This window comes from Pseudopodoces humilis, chromosome 18 (assembly GCF_049639895.1).
Source record: "Pseudopodoces humilis isolate 2021_Gansu_Grassland_sample_001 chromosome 18, ASM4963989v1, whole genome shotgun sequence".
In the NCBI taxonomy this organism is placed as follows: domain Eukaryota; kingdom Metazoa; phylum Chordata; class Aves; order Passeriformes; family Paridae; genus Pseudopodoces; species Pseudopodoces humilis.
The window spans coordinates 5794717-5814558 of record NC_142217.1 but is presented as its reverse complement, the minus strand read 5'-3'; the positions used below and the strand labels follow the sequence as shown (position 1 = coordinate 5814558).

General features: G+C 41.0%; 1 protein-coding gene across 13 annotated transcripts in view; it reads right to left on the bottom strand.

Annotated features, from left to right (window-relative positions):
• RBFOX1 (RNA binding fox-1 homolog 1) overlaps positions 1–19842 on the bottom strand; it is a 773250-nt gene that overhangs the window by 338833 nt on the left and 414575 nt on the right. For 12 of the 13 annotated variants that reach the window (XM_088064272.1, XM_088064270.1, XM_088064271.1 and 9 more), the window contains one exon: positions 15324–15365. The exons of the other annotated variant lie outside the window; for it this stretch is intronic. In XM_088064272.1, the coding sequence (XP_087920398.1) occupies positions 15324–15365 (42 nt within the window). The remainder of the gene's footprint in view (positions 1–15323; positions 15366–19842) is intronic. 13 annotated transcript variants of the gene reach the window in all.

Sequence of the window (19842 nt, the reverse complement as noted above, 5' to 3'; positions counted from 1 at the left end):
ACAGTGGGATCAGAATTTTCCTGCTGCAAAAAAAAGTGTTTTAACTAAATTTCCTGAAATGTTAGTACAGTTCTCCTGTTTATTTCTGGACGATGCCCAGGTGTGTGTGCAAATCTTCCCCTTGACTTCAGATACTCTGCTTATACAGATCACAAAAAGAAACAAATCTGTTTCAGCATGTAATCATTCACACTTGAGCAAAGCAAGCTGGATATCAAATATTGAGTACTGGTAACAAGTGGTTCTCAGTTCATCTGTTCCTTGAGAACTTAGATTGGTTGAATAAAATTGAATGAATTAAGTATCTCAGGACACTCTGGAGCAGAAAAAATAAACTAATGTCATCAGTAAAATTGCCTCCAGGCAAATGTTTGCTTAGCTTTAGTCAACATCTTCTTTCCACTGCCCGTGAAATCTTTGCTCCAAGAGAACACAAAGACAACTCACAATCTTATAATGCATTTTTAAAACCTGGCAGAGGGTATTTCCATCTTCACAGTAGGATACATAATTATATTCTCCTTAGAACAGGCTAATCTGAAACAAACTATTGCTAACTATTATCTAGCTATTGAAATAAAGAAAAAAAAAATTTCTTTTCAAGATATTACACAAATTTGCTTTGGGTAAAGATCTGCTCCCCAGTAGTGGAGCCAGCTAATCCCATTCCTCAGGTAACATCAGCCCCATGCTGCTGCTGGCAGATCCATCAATCAGCTCACCTCAGCTCATGGGCTGGGAGAGGGATGGCACTCAGATAAATAAATAAAACTTGCCACACTTGCACAATAAATCAATACAAAGTTGTCTCTAGAATTTCTTTAAGTAATTGCAAGTATTGTAAGGTAAGATTTTGTTTCAAAAAGGGGAGTAGGGGTTAACATTTGGTAATCATCACTAATATGATAAAAGGTTCCTACTGCAAATGACTTAAGGACTTCTTCCCTGTAATTTTCAGTTTATGAGTATATAAATTGCTTTGTTATTTAGTGCAGGCTCCTTAAATCCTGAAGTCTTTATGCACGGGATGATAACAAATGGATCAGTTTTACCACTTGTAATAGTTCAGTAAATCATGGTACAGCCTACCTTTCAGCAAAGCCATCATACAGAACTTATCACAGCAAACCTATCAGCTGCTATTTCTGACTATATATCTGACAAAACTAATTCATGCTCTGTCTTCTCGTCTCACTTGTTTTTTAACAAGGTGAGAACAGCCTCCTAACTGAGGGTGGCTTGTATCAGTGTTTTGACTCGGTGAGGGACAGGCACATCCACAGTGTGTGCTGGGCACACGTCCCCTGCTCCCAGAGCATCACTGTGCATCAGCCCTGCCATAAAAAAGGTGAAAAATCTGCTCCTCTGCCACCTGCAGTCCCAGGAACAGCAGCAGAAGCCATCAGGCTGGCCAGCACCTCCAGCTTTGCTCCCAGGCTCATGTGGGGCTCTGCAGCAGTGTCCTGGTGCAGGCAGTGCCCATCCCCTGCAGGTGACAAACGAGGAGACGCAGGGACAGGGTTCTGGGGGGCACTGCAGGGCCAGGGCATCTGCCTGGAATGGAAAACTACAAAACTAATCCTGCCTGTTCAGAGAGAAAACAGGGAAAAGGAGTTACGTAAGAGGATTGAGATATCTACAAAACCAGACAAAAAGCTGACTCCACAGGTGCTAATCACTCCCAGTATATTAGCAGTGCACAGGAACAGCCCTGAGTTAACTCCATTAACAAAACAGCTGACTGGCATTTTGGAGACAATTGCTGTCTCACAATTCCTCCCTCATTAAAGCTGGTTTTTTTTTATACCTCATCACAACTGCAGAGTGTAAAACCTGCACAACTGCTGGGCTACTTCTTGCACAAGTAGTGGCTGTGTTTAAGTTGGGGAACTCACACTTTACACACTGAATTCCCCAGTCAGGTACACAAAGTGATGGTCTGGCATCAGCCTGGAAATAACAACAGTCTTCAGAATCTTCTACTGCTCATTCTCAAGGAAATCAGAGACTGTTTGAGGAGCTCTAATGGCACCATCGAATCGAGAAAAGGAAGCCGTGATGCTGCTCTTTAATAAATCAATGCCTCTTTGGCTGCCTTCCAGACCACAAAAACACTTTGGGCATCTCTGCCCGCCTTTCATTTTGTGACTTGTAGGACCCTCTCCATCATCTTGATGTCTGCAGATTTTCTCCATTGTCCTTTTTCTTTTTTTTGGCTTCTATCATGAGATTCACAGAACATTTGCCTTTAATATGTCTCAGACTAAGTTTTTCCAGAAACCCTTGACATTTTCTGAAATCTGAAATTTGTGTATTAAAGACAAATAAGCAGTGAGACAGTAATTCAGGCTGCACCAGTGCTTTCCTGAAGCATGCAATGTGCTGCATGCACATGCATGGCCAAACTGATCTGATTTTCACAAGTGGCCTCAAATTATTTTGACATCACTTCAAAAATACTGGGAAATTTCTGTCCATCAGTCCAAACCCTGAGAGAGGACCCAGGAGTGCCAGGAGACAAAAGGAGATGAAGAATGCTTTCTGGGATTCTGGCAGAGGGAATGTCTTCCTGGCATCTTGGAGCAGACATCTGTGAATGGGTGTGAATGCAGCTATCCATGGTCTGTTCTTGTTCACACTGGAGGCTTGAAAGCACAAAGACCCATTTCTAGGATTTCTTTAAAAAGGACATGGCTAGTTTTGAAGAAAAGTTGTATGTTTCTAGAAGAAAGTGAAATGCAACACAACTGCAAAGGAGGTCTTGTAGTTGAGTAGCTGCCCATCCTGCTGGGACAAGAGACTGCTAGCGCTTGATAACCGGGTCACTGTACCCCTTCCAACATCCCCACAGGAAGAATGGTGTTTTTCCTGGTCTTAAAAAAAAACTGGGAGTATGCAGCTTGTTGCAAAAGGTCAGATTCAGAATAGTTTTCTCTGCATGTTTCAAGCATTACAAAGCGTGGCAGTGTTCCTGCACAGCCACCACTGGGCCAGCAAACCAGGCAATAATCAAACCAACCTGTGAGCACTTCAGGTTCCATCTCTGCCTTGCAGGACCATCAGAAATTCCTGCAGCAAACCAAAGCTGGATTGCCTGACTATTCATTCTCACAACTAAAAAGTTCACTTCTCATACAGTTCTTCTGCCTGAAATCAAAATACTCCCTGCATTGTCTCCCCTTCCATGAGCTGCCCGTCCTTTCCATTATTAAATTGATTGTACATTAGAGATGCTGTGATTACCTCAGACACTCTCCATTATGAGGGATCCAGCCTGGACACTAAATATTTAATTGGTGTTCTGAGATGCTCTGAATCTATGTATTTGCTACTTTCCTAGGGGTTTCATGGTTCACATCAGTTGGATACTTCTTTCCCAGCAACAAAATGCAAAGTTCACTATTTCCAACAGCAAATGCACAGGTACTGACACTGAAAAAAAACCAAAACAAATTACACTCTGTTCTGAAGTCAGTGACATTCTAGAAATAAAACCTCTGTCTCAAACCAAAATGTAGATTCTTCTGCTAGTACTGCTAGGCTGATAAAACTTTGTGTATGTGTGAAAACTGAGGGTTTGTTTTTTAATTTTCCCCCTCAGGAGGGAAATACTCCAGTAGCATCACAAGGAGTGGTTGTTCCACACTTTGCAGTTCCATCTTTTATCAGAGACAAAATCACCAGCACAATGGCAACACTGATGCAGCCCAGAGTTACTGCTCAGTCCTGAGCAGCTTCCCATGGCAAAAGGTTGGTGGCACTCGGGCTGAGGCTAAAAGAGCATCAGCAAGGGGCAGAGCAAACATCTGCTGTTCTGGTTTTCAGAAACACCACACCTGAGGAGCAGGAGCAGGTTCTGGGAGCCCAGAGCTGGAAACAGTGTGGAAATCCCTTCTCTGGGACTGCCACACTCAGCTGGGCTCCACTTACAGAGGAGATTGCAAAATGCTGATCAAAGGCATCATCACAGCACTGGCTGCTCTTCACTGAGCAAGACCTTGCTAAACCACAGCATCTTTGCAAACTGAGCTTTTCAAGCAAACAATATTAAAGATTTTCAAAAGATACTTTGATTTTTTCTTTTTCTTTTTCTTGACATGAAATTCCACGTGCCAATATGACAAACAAGCAGACACCAATCAAAGCTGGGTACCCTGCTTCTATTTAGTTACTGTCTCCTAAGAACACTTTACATTTAGAGCAAAGGTGTAACAAGCAGGGCTTGTTTTCCAGCCTGACCTGCACTTCAAAGGATGGAATTCTCCATGAGCAGGGCTCATTAATGCAATTCTTTGCAGGCAGGGAGACTCTGGGCTGCAGGATCAGGTTGCATAAAGCCCATCTGGCCTCTCAGAGGTGATATTTGGTGTTCTCCTCTGGGCACTGAATTTGGATGCTCTCTGCACACTGAGTGAGTCTCCACCATCACCCACTGCTCTGAATAAAAACTGAATTAAACTCTTCTGTGGCAGTGGAAACCCAAACTCTGAAGTCAGGGAGTACCAACACCTAATTAAACACATGAGACAATTCTCTTTACCTCAGATTCATCTTGTAAGACTATTTCTGTGTTCCAAATTCTAATCCAATTCCAAGAATTTCCCATTCTTTCCTCCACCTGGCCAAGGAAAGGCACTCCCTGTGCCTCCAGCAGGAACTTAAGCAGGGAAGAGGCTGATTGCTCCAGACAATGCATTTGAAGTGCATCAACACCGTGCTTTAGTGCCAGCAGCACAGCAAAATAAACAGTGCAAGCATTGGGGGGGGGTTAGTCCAGAAAAACACACAGGAACATCAATCTGCTTTTATTATTTACTGTAATAACATCAAAAATATTTGTTTCAACTGTATTTCCTCTATATTATATCACCACACTAATGGCAGTATGATTACGGATGCATACTGAACTTCTTTCTCTTTTTAATAACTTCACTCTTTGCCAGCACTTTCAAAATAAAGCTTGGGTGATCCTAAGACATGGAAATGTATTTTCATTAATCAATTTGAGAAATTATTTTTTTTCTTTTCCTTTGAATTTTCTTTAAATAAGAGCCAATGTTTTTCACAACATGATATATTTGGTATCAGATAAGCCACAGAGTTCTCTAAAAACTGTAAAAGTCTGAGACACAAATGTAAACCTAATACCATTATGCATTATTTTGGAGTCTCTAATAAATTTTCAAAGATATTAGAGAAAAAAGAAGCTTATTAAAATTTTTGGGGTTTAGAATTATAATTTTAACATACTAAATAGAATATGGAAACTTAATTTTCTGCAGCCATTACATCTGGTTTTCAAACTAGAAAGAACTGCATGGCAATGCTAGCACACCATGATTGCCCTGTCCTGATGTTAACATGTGAAAAAAAATCCAAAATTTGGATAAAAATGAGCCAAGAAAGGTTTTTTTATATCTTTAACACTGATGAATATTCAAAATATTTCATTGTCTGTGTAAAACAGATACTCTGGATATAAGATAACTGAAAGAAACCCCCACAGTCCCATAGTGAACTCCAGATTTCCAGCTGAGCATATGACTGGGAAGGTGCCCAGTACCCAAGACCTGCACATTTCAAGGGCTTAGGAAAATTTAGGTTGTTAAGTAAATTTATGTTTTGGGTTCTGTTTAAAGGTGAAAGAGAATAATAAATAATTACAGCAACAGACCTTTAATGTATTTTGGACTATTATCATCCACACAAACATTAAAAAATTCCTAATTTCAAATTAAATGATAACTACAATGAGAATTTAAATATCTGCACTAGTGGAAGCAGGAGTGCAAATGAAGTAGGAGATATCCTGGAGTTGAGAGCCTAATAATTGAGCCAAAACTCCAAAAAATAAACTACCTTTTCAAAGAACATGCTGCCAGGTTTTTCTTTGGGCACTGGGGAAATACCATGTGGAAATTCCTGGGAGATTTCATTCCAAAAAAAAAGGGAAATGCCAATTAAGAAAAAAAGAACAAGGGGGGAGTTAAATTATCAAAAAGCTGGATATTTTTTTTTCCCCAGTGTCTACAGGTTTTAGATGCAATGGTATGAGCACAAAAGTATGTGCCTGGAATTCTCAGCAAGCAGAATGTTTACAATACCTTTATGGGAAGTAGCAAACAGATGATTGGTGATCTGCATCACATAAAGGCACTCACCATCGTTTGATCATGAAAAATTGTGGGAATAAAACAGGAGATTAATGCAATCTACCTTAAAATTCCCAGGCAGTGTGTTAAATAAAAAAGGTACACCAGATATCAAGGATGTATCTGAACCATAAAGTATTTGGGGCAAAGGAAGTATCCTACTCTGTGCTTGTAAAGTGGCTGTAATTTATGGTGCTATATAACTGATTTTTAACAATGATGAAAACAGTTGTAGAAAGTAGTAGTTCAGAGGCAAAAAGAAAGAAAAAAAAAGAAAAGGAGAAATGAGCTGATAGCATATGAAGCAATCCACAGCACGTAGGGAAAACCAACCAAAAGGTAATAAAACTATTCATTATGTGCTCTTTGGAGGGCAGCTGCTCTCAAGTACCAAAGTGACCTTGAGATGAACACCACTTTTTTTACTTTCATAGTTGTACTCAAAGAGATCTTAAGAATCCAAAGGCAGAGATAACTACTGCATGAAAGAGAAATGCTGGAAATGGAACTTGTGAGCACTGAGTGCATCTGTATTTTTGCCCATTACCTACGAATAACAGCCTGCGTGGCTTTTGATTACATCCTTGGGATTCCTCTGTAGCCACTCCTTCACATGAAGGGCTCAAATTTCTGGTATTAGTGGAGCACAGAAAATGCCTGTGATCTGATGCACTTTGGTTTTACATCTCCCTCTCCCTGTCTAAGCCACACTGTCTTTAAAGAAAACAGAGGTGATCAAAGCTTCAAAATACACAACAGCACGCAGATGTGGAGGAGAAAACATTCCCAAAACAAGGTCAGCTTCTCCCAGGAGTGAGAAACAGCAAAGATGCTACAAATCAACAGAGCCTTTTTACCTTTCTCGACTTCCTGGCTCATAAAATGGATCCTCCAGACACCACACTACGAATATGAAAACACCAGCTGGGGATTTCTTCCATCTCTCAATCAGTTTGTCCCCCAGTACCTGCTGACACTGCTGCTTGTCTCGGGGAAGGGACAGGACCTTGCACCTGGCCCTGTTCAGCTTCATGAGGTTCACCTGGCTCCACCTCTCCAGCCTGCCCACACAGGGAAAAGTGGGAAACTCTGGATAATACACTCTTTTTTCTAAACAATTTTTTGCTGCAAGCCTTTGTGAAGAGAAGAAAAATTAGTTGAAAGGTATTTTTAAAACTCTGTACTTCACTTGTCTTCCAACAGCAGGCAGAGCTCTCTGCTTGAGCCCAAAACTTCAAGATGGCACAAAACTACTGTCTTGATAAACTACTTGATAAACAACTACTTGTCTTGATAAACAACTACTAGCTTGATAAAACATGATTTTAGTTTGTTTGGTATAGCTCCTTTTTATTTCTCTATTCTACTTAATGGGGACTACATGGAGGGTTTTTTGGGGATTTTGTACCAAGGAAACCATTCCTGTTGAACACAAAGACTTGGCAGTCAGGACAAATTGGGATTTTACTGCAGAATAGAACAGAGCAAAGTTACAGTTCAGTTCTTCTTACTAGTAAAAATGTCGAGACTAAGAACAAATAGAGACTTCTAAAATCCTGGCCTATCCAAAGCTAAAATTCCACTCTTTATCCAACAGTGTGGTGGATGTTCATGTCAACCACAAGTCAGTAGAACTGGATCCTTAACTGTATTTATATATATGTATAATACAAATAGATATTTCTATGTATATCTTGGCATATTAATACTGATTCATGCATTTATTGGGTTTTTGTTTAAGGTGAATTTACTTTTACTTGTAATTTTGGTGCTTTGAAAAAATTTGGCAGCTACTTAAAAAAGCATAATGGAATGCTTTTGTAGAGTAGTACACCTGACCAGTTTAAACAAGTTTAGGAAGATTTTACAGAACAGAAAAAGACCATTGACATCAATACACGATATTCATATTAAAATCAATATTCCTTCATTCTCTCTATCTGAAAAAATGCAGGTTCAGGAAGTCAATGTGGCTCAGTGACTATTATGTCCCTGTAGCACCACATTGTTTGGATTGTTCATGGAAATGGGTTTGGGATTTTTTCAGTTCTTACCATATTTTCAATGCCTTTCTTGTTCCCTTTAAAAATCTTGTTGCTCAGTCTGTTCTTTTATATATTTGTAAATGAGAACAGAAATCCACCATGCAGAAGGACCAAAGAGTGTGTTAAAAATCCAGACAAACTCTCTGCAACTGGAAAACCATTCCTGGATTTTCACTTTTTTTTCACTCAAGTTTAAAAGAAAATAGTTCAAGCCAACACCTCTACCCGTGCAAACCCCCACCCAAGCCAGAAAGGTCTTGTGGATACATCCGGGGGGAAAAAAACCCAAAATAAAACAACCAACACTGACCCAAAACTTGCAAAAAACTCAAATCAACCAAGCAAAAAAGCCCCAAATGAACGAACAAACAAACCCCAAAAGCACAAAACTCTCCAAACTGCTCTGTAAACTAGACAGAGTTTCCTACTTGAATTAGGTGTGACACTAAAGAGACCATGATCTTTGCTAGTCAAATTGCCTCAGCAACAGCAGAGGTTGAAATAATAAGTCAGGATAGTATAAACACAGTTAAAGCTGTGCACTCAAAGGTCTGGTTTCCAGCTGATCAAAGAGAAACTACAAAAGCTGTGTGAAAAAAGAGCTTCCTCTCAACAAACACAAGCTAAGCAAGAAAACCTTTCTTCTTTTCTAGGGCAGCATCCGTGCTCACAGTGAGCGCTCTGCAGCAGGAGCTGTGTGCAGGCACTGCAGAAAGCCTGAACCAAAAGTTGCTGTTCTGAGAGCAGAAGCTGCTCCCAAATCCAGAGTGGATCCAGGACTGGGCATTGCTCAGTTTGTGCAGCAGGAGGAGAGCACCAGGATATTGAATTTATGTTGGGTACTGTCTCAGCAGGCTTTTAACTGTCCAAATATATTTCCTCCTATCCCTTCACAAATTTAGCACTTCCTGAAGCTTCATTACCCTTAGTGAAATATTCCCTGTCCCTGGCTGTCTATGTACAAATAAGAGTTTAAACACACATTGAGGAGCTGCTGAATTCCATACAAAGTGCTGCAGCCCTAAACCGAGTCTGTCACCCTAACCAGACAGGTACCTAGTGCAAATATTGCTTCAGCCTCACCAAAATTTCCTTTAATCCTTCAGTTCTAGCAATTATGGAGCACCACACAGAGAAAATACTTGACTGTGCAAAAATCAAAGTTGAATTCAAAAGAAAGTGGTGCTTGAACAGCAGAAAAGCCTCTGCCTGCTGTTCTCAGAGAGAGATGCCAAAACAACATCAGGACAGGAATGGAAAGTTTTCTGAATAGCATTCCATCAAGAGCAGAGTCAGGACAATAACTAAAGGCCTCTTAGCTATGCCTGAAAAAACTCAGAGAAACCTGAAGTGAGTGGCACCACTAGTGAAGTGCTGTAAACACTTTATTCTCTTGATCCAAGGGCCCTATTAGCAGTTAGGGTTTGAAGAGAACAGAATCCTTGTGGTGAGAGGCCATGGCACTTGAAACATGAACCTCAACAATTTTCATTACCTTGCTATTGTTTTTCGTTGCAACAAATTGGAGGCCAGAATTATGAGTTACTATTCTTGGGAAGACTCAAAATTTAGCAGAACTGCCAAGCAGTCCTGCAATTGAAATTTACATTTTTCTAGTTGCCTTTTTTGTTGTTTTTTTATTGGCACACATTTATTTCAAGCTAAGTTAAAATTTAAATGAAATCACATCCCTACAATTAACCCTTCTCCCCAGTCTTTTTTCGATTTTTATTTCCAAGATTTTGCTTCCTGAGCTGTGATGTGTATTACTCTTTAGGGCACTGCTGGGACTAGAGCTGGTAAGACAGTGAGTGAGAACACTCCAATTTCATTCCATGTCAATGTGTAACACAAATCAGGAACCAAAATTATATACAAGATCATCTTATTAATCTCATCTACCTGTATCATCTCCACACTACACCTGCATGGAGGATGGCACACACAGCTCACTGCAAGAATAACTGCAGGAACCGAAGCAGGATCACTTCAAACCACTTGTCTGGCACAGCAAATGCAGCACTTGTGAATTCCTAAGGAAAGGATGAGTAGTAAACACTGGATTGATCTAACTTTAGTAGTTATCTCCCCTTTGAACCCTTTTTCCTTTGAGGGACATATAACACTTGGTAGTTCCAGATTACTCTTCCAGACAAAACACGCACACGCTGTTTACAAATGCAGACCAAGGGTTTGCAGAGGAAAGGCAAAAAGTGACATTTTTATCAGTGGCCAGAACCAGCTGCCCTGTTTTGCAGGAATTCTATGAATTACATGTTTCTCTCTGGTAACAAGATATCACTGACTCACAAAACAAGCTCATACCCATTTCTTTGCCTCCTGTCCAGCGGGGGAAGAGGTGGATGGAGAGCAGAGGATCTTGGCCAGCCACCAAGTACGTTCTGCCCTATCACCCTGAGTCATTTCACAAAACATCAAGAATAATGTCTACTTAACAAATCCCTTCCACTCCGATTCTCTTCTTCTCTCCAGTTATTTGTTTGCTTTTGCTCAGCATAAAACCAATTAAAGAATTGGTGTCTATCACTGAATCACAGTGTAACTCCCTGGTGCCTCAGAGGAACACTGGACACAAAAATGTCAATGGATTATTCTTAATCACTGGAGAAAGCTAATGCCACAAGGAGCTTCAAAAAGTTTCTTTAAAAAAGCGTTCGAGTGCCCTCATCAATATAGCTGAGCACATTACAAACCTCATAAATTAAAGTACTGAATAAAGACAAAAATAAAGCTAAATACTGCAGGATCAGTGTTGCTGAAAAATTATTCTGGGTATAATTTGCTTTTAAATCAATGCATTTGCTTTTGTTTCCTCTCTACCTGGCATAACTTTGATACATTTTTTGCTGCCTATTGCACTTTATTTCATTTACCTTACAAGAGATAAGACAAATAGAACAATATTGAATGAAAAACTTCCTTCTGTCTCCTTGAAAATTAGAGCCCTACAAAACCATAAAAGTTGATATTAACTACAAGATGATAGTAAGAGCCTGCCCTGCCCGTATTTCAGACCAGAGAAGGAACTCTGGCTGAATATAATGCATCTTGATAATAAGCACATGTGAAAGAAGCTGTTAATTAGAGCAACAACTGGCTCACTTAAAATTTCAGATCAAGGAAGCTAATCACACCATTTACCATTAGACCTCATTGGTATTCACAGGAACATTTATAAAGCCTCCCAACATTAGAGTCTAAAATTGCTTTCTGCCACCTTGGAGGGCTCATCTGGTGTTGCTGCATCAGGACTCGCTGCTACAGCACAGCTGGTGTCACTGCAGACACGGGAGCTCATTTTAAACAGGTATGCTGAATTCATCATGCCAAATGATAAATTATGACTCCAAGGTTGGGTAAAGCTCAGTAAGCTTTAAGCCAGCCTGTACATTTAAGTCATGTCCTTAGGCTGTGATAAAGAAGTTCCATGGCAGGTTGAAGTCAGAGCAGCAGGGAAGGTTTGGTGGGAGCAGCAGACAGACTTCTGAGCTGCCACTGCCCTTATTTATAGCTTTATGTACTCCAAATAATCCCTGCTTAGGGCTTGTATCCCAGTTTTCTTCACGGCCTTAAAAAAGCCTGGACCACACATGTCTCAAAGTCTGTTTTTCAGACTGAAATATAAGCAGAAAAGCTCTTTTAAATTATTTTGAGCAAGCTGTGAGTTCTGTGTCTTTACAGGTCATTTTTAATGCATCAGAATGCCAACCACACACAGCCACTGGTGAGCAGCAAGGGACACCAGGAGAGAGGCAGAGAGGAGGAGAGGGTGTGACTGTCCAAAAAGAGATTTATTAACCAGAACTGGGGAACACCAAACACGAGGAAGGGGAGTAAAGAACATGATTATTTTCTTTAAAGGAAATACTGATGAAGTTCAGTGTGTGGAGGGAGGTGGGGAGAGCAGTACTGATGAGTCAATTTGCCTTTAAAAACACACTGTTGTTGTTTTGTTGGTTTCTTTTTTTTTTTTAGTATAACTTGATTTAAGTGACACCAGATTAGAAAGCAAAAGGACATTAAGAAACATGAAAATAATTATTATTCAAGGCAGTAGACTGTAATGAAAATCACTGCCAAGAGAAAGTAAAACTTGAAAAATGGCATTGGTGCCTTATTTTTCAAAAATAAAATGGAAATTCACCCAAGTTAAGTTATGTCATGTTTTCAAATGGAATAAACAGACCCCAACCAGCCTTGCTAGAATTCCCATAGTTTTTTGTATAATTTCTCATTTAAATAATTTAGGTAAAGATATTAACATCTACCTAGAGACTGTACCAGCTCAGCAGGGCAAATAAGTTACACACTTGTGGTTGTTGTGAAGTTCAAACAGTGACTAGAAAATGGTTAAAATACACAGGCTTCCTTAATTATTAGGATTATCATTATTGTAAATATAATGTATAATGGCCAGAGGCTCTAATGTGAACGAGTTTCATTACTCTAAATGCTTTATTCCAGAACAGTGATGCGCTGCTTTCCATTTAGAATTTACAAGGCAGTGAAACAGAAAAGAGGTGAGAAATGTCTGAAGAAATTATTTTAGTCAGGCTTGGATATTTCTTTCTATAGCCACACAATTGATGCCTTAAGTTTTAGCTTTTATGTTTAGCAGATTCTGCACTGCCTTAGTGTGTGACTCTGAACTTCATATCAAGTGTTAGCAAGTTCTCCTCGCAGACACAACAATCCTTTTCCAGCCCCAGAGCCAAGGACACCCTTGCAGCTTTGGGCCCAAAAAAAGTAGAAACAGCAGCAAATTGAGGAGAGAAATTTGGGAGGATGGGACTTCATCACCTGAAGGTGTAATTGGACAATTACCCCAATGTGTAAATGGACCAAAACTTATAAAAATGTGAGAACTTGTGAGCCAGGGTCCATCCTGGGTGTAGCTTTGGCCAGGCTCTTGCACTTCCCCAGATGTATCCTTTGAAGGCCTTTTAATAAATACCCACTTTATTCCTTTAACACTGTCCAGCCTCTGTCCTAGGCAGCCTCTCAAGGTATCACAAACACTAATTATATATTTACACTATTATGCTTTTAGCAAGCTTTTCTTTTGAAACTTTTTTATGATTCTTAGACTAAGGAATTACTAGAGAATCGAAAAGGCAGAGTGGCAACATTTTCATCTTAGACTTAGCAAGGAAGAGGGAGATATTGTATCTTTTTTATAGTATTATTAGATGATCTAACAATAATCTGGTTTACTTGGTTTAACAAACAACAGGATGTTGGCATTTTGTTGTTTTAATCCTGTTTCCTTGTTCTATTTGAATTCTTTCAGCTGGGACAAAGCACTGCTTTTTGTGAGGAGACTGCCTCACCTCCAAGGCAGGTCACAAACCCCGAAAGAAAACACTGCAGGTCTGCCAAACCTGCTTCAGCCAATGAAACATTTCTTTAACAGCACTGCTCAGTTAGGGAGCCAACCTAAAAGTGGCAGAATGGTTGTGGCACCCTCCTAGTGTTCAAAGTGCAACATGTCCACAGAGTACATTTAAATTTGCTGTGAAAGCCATGGGGATCTCAGGGACAGGAGCAGAGTTTACACCAGAAATTGTGTTTAGTGTAACAGGAGCCTGACAGGAGCTGTGGAAGAAGATGGACCTAAATCCAGTGGGTTACAGACCTGGTTTTGTCCTCAGGTGTCACGTTTTGCTACGACACAGAGGCATCCTAAGCACTGAGCTCATTGTTAGACATAAATGTGTAATATTGGAATAGAAAGACACATAAAAGTTTCACAGCACCACATTTTATCCACAGCTTTAAAAAAGCAACCAGATTTACTTGAAGAAAGAGCTGGCAGCTCCATCACATTATATTTAAAAGCATTGTCTTCCTTCATTTAAGGGAGAAAATAAAAACAAGAAAAAGAAATGAAAACTTTCTTTGTTCTCAAGGCACTTCTACCTCTTGAAAAGCTTGTCCTTCAGGTACTATTGCAATATTTTAGCTTTGACAGCTGCTCTGTTGAGACATGACTACTGATAAAACAAAGCTTTGTCACTCCAGCTCCAGTACAATGCAATGCAGTCACATGTCAGCAAGAAAAGAATCAAGGACAATTTGTGATGCATTGTTCTTGCATAACTTGTTTACCAAAAACCCCATTACAAGTGTGGTGAGGACCAGCTGAAACATCTAGATATGTTGATGGAGTTAATCTAAAGAATGGCTGGATGGAGAAGAACACTGCACAATGTACTTTAAGACAAGTATATTCTTTATACTTTCAAGTCATGCAGGCTCTGCTGATGCTTAATAAACAGCAAACAAACAAACAGAAACCTGCTTTTCCTATTTCAAACAATATTTTTGTTTGTATAGAAACTTACCCTTCCTTCAGGCCTGCCTTTCCCTCTCTACTTGTATGTGGAATTTCAAGTAAATAGTCATCATGTGCTATCAATAAATGTAGGTCTATTAAGCAACACTCAGATGACCAAAAAGCTTTTGGTTGGTTGGGTTTTTGTGGTTTTGGTTTCTTCTTTTAGTTAATGAAGGCTCTTATGCTTTCCCAAACAAATACTAGGATCAATCAAGAAATATTGCAATGGAAAAGCTTCTTCAGGGATCTGCAGCATTTAAAGGGAGCAGAGACTAAAAGCTGTTTAACATGGTGACCCTAATACAGAGAAAGGGGAAAACAAGAGAGGTCAGCAGCCTGGGCTCAGGAACTCCATCTCCTTCCAGACTGTACACAACCAACAGCCACACTAAAATAACCAGCTCCTGCCACTGATTCCTCTCTGGAAATACACAGACTATAAAAATCCACAGGATAACATCTTCTTGTAGGAAACAGCCTCAGAGTGGAGCAGGTCTGGGGAGCACAGTGACCTCTGGCACTGCTAAAGCTGCATGTGGAGCACGGGAGGAGCTCACTGAGTGTCAGGGGTCCCATGAAGAGACATTTACTGCCAAATTTCACACATTATAGAAAAAAAAAACCTGGATTTATCTAGCTCCTTTGTACTGAAAGATGTACAATGTTTACCAACAAACGAACTAAATATGTTACTCTTACATATTCCATCTGTCAATAGACTAGATTCTGCTTATGTTTTAAAGAAACAGAACATATCATTGCACTTACCCTTAGCTGTTCTCTTTCACAACTCATCTGTTGTTTTGAACTCTACAAGGGGGGAAAAAAGAAAAAGAAAAGCCAAAATAACTTTGAAAGCATAACATTCTTGCCACAACAAAGCTGCTAAGTCTACCTGTCTTACACAGTAAATATTGGAAATACAGCCATTTTATCTAAACACAATATTGTCCTGTGCATCAACACAGAATCATTACTGCAAAAAAAAAATATTCTTCCCATTTATATTTTCAATTTACAAAGGTCAAAACAAAATTAACACCAGAACCCACAACAAAACTGAAGTAGAAAAGAATCCTGTTTAGATTTTAAACAGCCCATTGGCAGAGTCCAGTTCAGGAAGATTCTTTCTTCCTCATGTGTTCTATCACAAGTCTGTTTGTCAATATCGTGACATATTCACAGCACAGCTCAGGAATAAAGATACAGAAGCTTCAAGTAAGTGATAAAACACTTTCCTATGGAAACATCCAGTTCTAATCTGGTGTAAAAATCACTCTGAAGATTATTTGATTCCACAGCTTTTTTATTATTTTTTTTCCATGCTGCTGCTGGCTGAGCAGGACCTCACTCCCTGTGACAGCCAACATGGGGCAGTGGCAGCAAAATTTGGGACATCCCAGCTTTGCCAGAAGGAAGAGGATCCTCCAGGAAGAGCTCTGGAACAGCAGCAGCCCTGAAACACCCAGCTCCCAGCCTGCTCTCCAGTGCCCAGCCTGCTCTCCAGTGCCCAGCCTGCTCTCCAGTGCCCAGCCTGCTCTCCAGTGCCCAGCCTGCTCTCCAGCTCCCAGCCTGCTCTCCAGCTCCCAGCCTGCTCTCCAGTGCCCAGCCTGCTCTCCAGTGCCCAGCCTGCTCTCCAGTGCCCAGCCTGCTCTCCAGCTCCCAGCCTGCTCTCCAGCTCTCAGCCTGCTCTCCAGTGCCCAGCCTGCTCTCCAGTGCCCAGCCTGCTCTCCAGTGCCCAGCCTGCTCTCCAGTGCCCAGCCTGCTCTCCAGTGCCCAGCCTGGTCTCCAGCTCCCAGCCTGCTCTCCCGTCCCCACCCTGCTCTCCAGTGCCCAGCCTGCTCTCCAGCTCCCAGCCTGCTCTCCAGCTCTCAGCCTGCCCTCCAGTGCCCAGCCTGCTCTCCAGTGCCCAGCCTGCTGTCCAGTGCCCAGCCTGCTCTCCAGTGCCCAGCCTGCTCTCCAGCTCCCAGCCTGCTCTCCAGCTCCCAGCCTGCTCTCCAGTGCCCAGCCTGCTCTCCAGCTCTCAGCCTGCTCTCCAGCTCTCAGCCTGCTCTCCAGCTCCCAGCCTGCTCTCCAGCTCCCAGCCTGCTCTCCAGCGCCCAGCCTGCTCTCCAGTGCCCAGCCTGTTCTCCAGTGCCCAGCCTGCTCTCCAGTGCCCAGCCTGCTCTCCAGTGCCCAGCCTGTTCTCCAGTGCCCAGCCTGCTCTCCAGTGCCCAGCCTGCTCTCCAGCTCCCAGCCTGCTCTCCAGCTCCCAGCCTGCTCTCCAGTGCCCAGCCTGCTCTCCAGCTCCCAGCCTGCTCTCCAGCTCCCAGCCTGCTCTCCAGCTCCCAGCCTGCTCTCCAGCTCCCAGCCTGCTCTCCAGCTCCCAGCCTGCTCTCCAGCTCCCAGCCTGCTCTCCAGTGCCCAGCCTGCTCTCCAGCTCCCAGCCTGCTCTCCAGCTCCCAGCCTGCTCTCCAGTGCCCAGCCTGCTCTCCAGTGCCCAGCCTGCTCTCCAGTGCCCTGGTGTCTCAGTCAGTTGTCACCAGGACCTCTGGACCCAAACTTTCAAAGCTCTGCTCAGGAAGGCACTTGGGTGTTGATTTGTCGGGGTGGAGAGAGGGTTTTTTTGTGTCTGGTTTTGCTTTGTTTTTTTAAAAAATATTTTTAGAATAATTTTAGAATCGTTAGGGAGCATAATTAGCCTTGAAAGTGTCATCACTGTCAGTTCTGTCATTAGTGTAGATGGCAAACAATCCATAAAACATGAAATCAGATGCAATGTTTCTGAGGATATCTTCAAAGGTTTAGGACACATGTATTACTGTTTGTGCTTAGAATCAGTTAAACCACCAACCCATACCCATTTGTATCAGATATTTTTACACTGTAGTGATAATAAAAATGGCAAATTCTCAGTCAAAGTTAGGTTACTACAAACAAAATAAAACTGCCTGGTTTGCATCACAGAAGGAGTCCTAAAAAGAACATTACAGGCTTAACTTTCTACTTGTGTAGCAGAAGTTCTACAACAGTTTCCTTGTATGAAAATACAAACCTAACAGAAACAAATGCTCTTTGAAGTTCCCAGCAGGGAATAAAAAGTAAAGGAATTCAGCATAGGTCTAATTACAATTCCCCTAAGGAGTTGATTTAAGTACAGCTGAAGTGACTGTCACTTGCAGACTAATGATTCCACTTTTCAGAGTTCACGACTTTATATCATTTATGAGTCATTTTAGGGTTATATTAGCCCCCACTGTAAGTGTGCTTGCATAAGTCTCAAGAGTTAATTTCAGATCTGAATTCCACATGAACCTCTTCACCTCGATTAAAAAAAACCAGAATGGAATATTTCAGCTGGAAGGGAACTACAGTGATCGTGTAGCTAAAGTAAGAAATGTGTTTGGGTTGTTTTGTTCAGAGTCCTTTTTTACTATTTAGGTTTTCTGTGTTACAGATTTTTACCTCTGGTGGGGGGATGGAGGGGGGAGGTTTGGAATGCAAGAAAGGTGAAATCTCCGAGATAACAGGAAAAAAAATGTATCAAATACAAATTGAGTGGAAGAAGGGTTGAAGTTATTGACTATTTAAGCAGATAGTTAATTGTGTGGTTAGTTAGTAGATATTTGCTACTGTAATTTGAAACATAAAATACCTAACATCTCAGACACCAGAAAAATTGTATTTAAGATGGGAAAGAAGTGTTTATGAACATGAAGAATTAATGAGAATTATGAAGAATGCAATAGAGAGGCAAAGAGTAAGTGAATAAGATGACCACATCTTTACATCCAACTGCTCCTCCATATCTGAGTGCAACCAACAGAAGAAAACCATCAGTTTTCTTCAAAACAAACAGCTTTCATATGAATGTGAGAACACTATTTTAATTTTTGATTCAACCACCTGCCTGCCACTCAGGTTACTCTGAAAGGAAAACAAAAACAAGAGGGGCAATGTGCAGGACACACCAGTGGTGGCAATTCCCTTGGTTTGAAGTTCAGCAAATGGTTGATTCCAAACTGTGTTTTAGCCACACCAACAAAATCCATTTCAGAGCTGGCTTCACTCAGAGTGAGCATCCACCTAGAGAGCTCCCTCATCCCCCTTCATCCTGGGAGCTTTCCAGAAAAAAAGCAGCAAGGCTTAGTGATAAGGCATTATTAGGATGAGATTAAAAGGAAAAAAATAAATAAACCACCAAACTTACCTTAATGAAAAAAAACCTCAAAACATTCATAGTTTAAACATGGATGCCATCTGCCTGTCTGGCCCTCTATTTGTCAGTTCAAGTTTATTAAAATACGTCTGGGAAAGGCTCATTTGAACAGGAGCAGCTCTCTGAGCATTGCACCAGTGCCAAATTTGCTCTCTCATTTTGTCTTTTTTGCTATCTGTGCCAGTTTAAAAGAAACATCCTGGCAGTGCTGAGCACTTAAGGGAAAACATAAATAATGCATTTACAGTATGTAAACCTGCACAGATAAATGAGAAAAACTGAAAGCCATAACATATTTAATTAATGATCAAGAGAGCCTAGAAGCAAACCTTGTGCACATCCTGCAATTTTAAATACATTGCTTCTCAATCCTAAATTTACTTTGCTACATCTCTGGATTGAACCATGTTCAATTAACTATTTATTTATTTTAGTGTAAGACTGGCCAGTATGTTGAGTGTCATTGTGTCAAGCTCTCACATACGAGTTTAGTGGAAGAATTCCTAAAAGAGTAATTTCCTTTTAAAGGATTTTATCAAGGAAAAATTTTGAAAGAACTACACGCTCCTTCACAGGACAGCAGTCTTAGAAGACACTTGTGTTGTCAGGCTCCATCATTTTAAACCCAAAAAGACCCTTTGGAAATACTGTGCAACCTGCTGGTGTCATTCCCCAGTGAGTTCAGGACTAGAACGGGGAAATCTGTTTTGTTTTCTGTAAGTAACAGTACCAGGTGGAAAACTCAATATCTGTTAAATATATTTATCAGTTTCATAAGGACACACAAGCCTGGCTCTGAGGAAGCTGGAAACCAAACAGCAAATGGGACCCACCTCTGCATGGATGGACAGACAGAGAGCAGCAGCATTACTGCAGGTGTTTAGGAACACCAACACCTGGCAAGGTTTTCTGCTGTCAAGTTTGTTAAGTGCCAGTCTAAAGGATGGGCTTAGCTGATTGGAAAAAGAGAGCAACAGGAGGGGAATAAGGTTATTTACAAAAAGTGTCTGCTTAAATGTAAAATAACTTTTCTGTTGCAGTACAACATTCCCAAGTATTGGTTTTACGTTTTCAAATTCAAAATGTTTT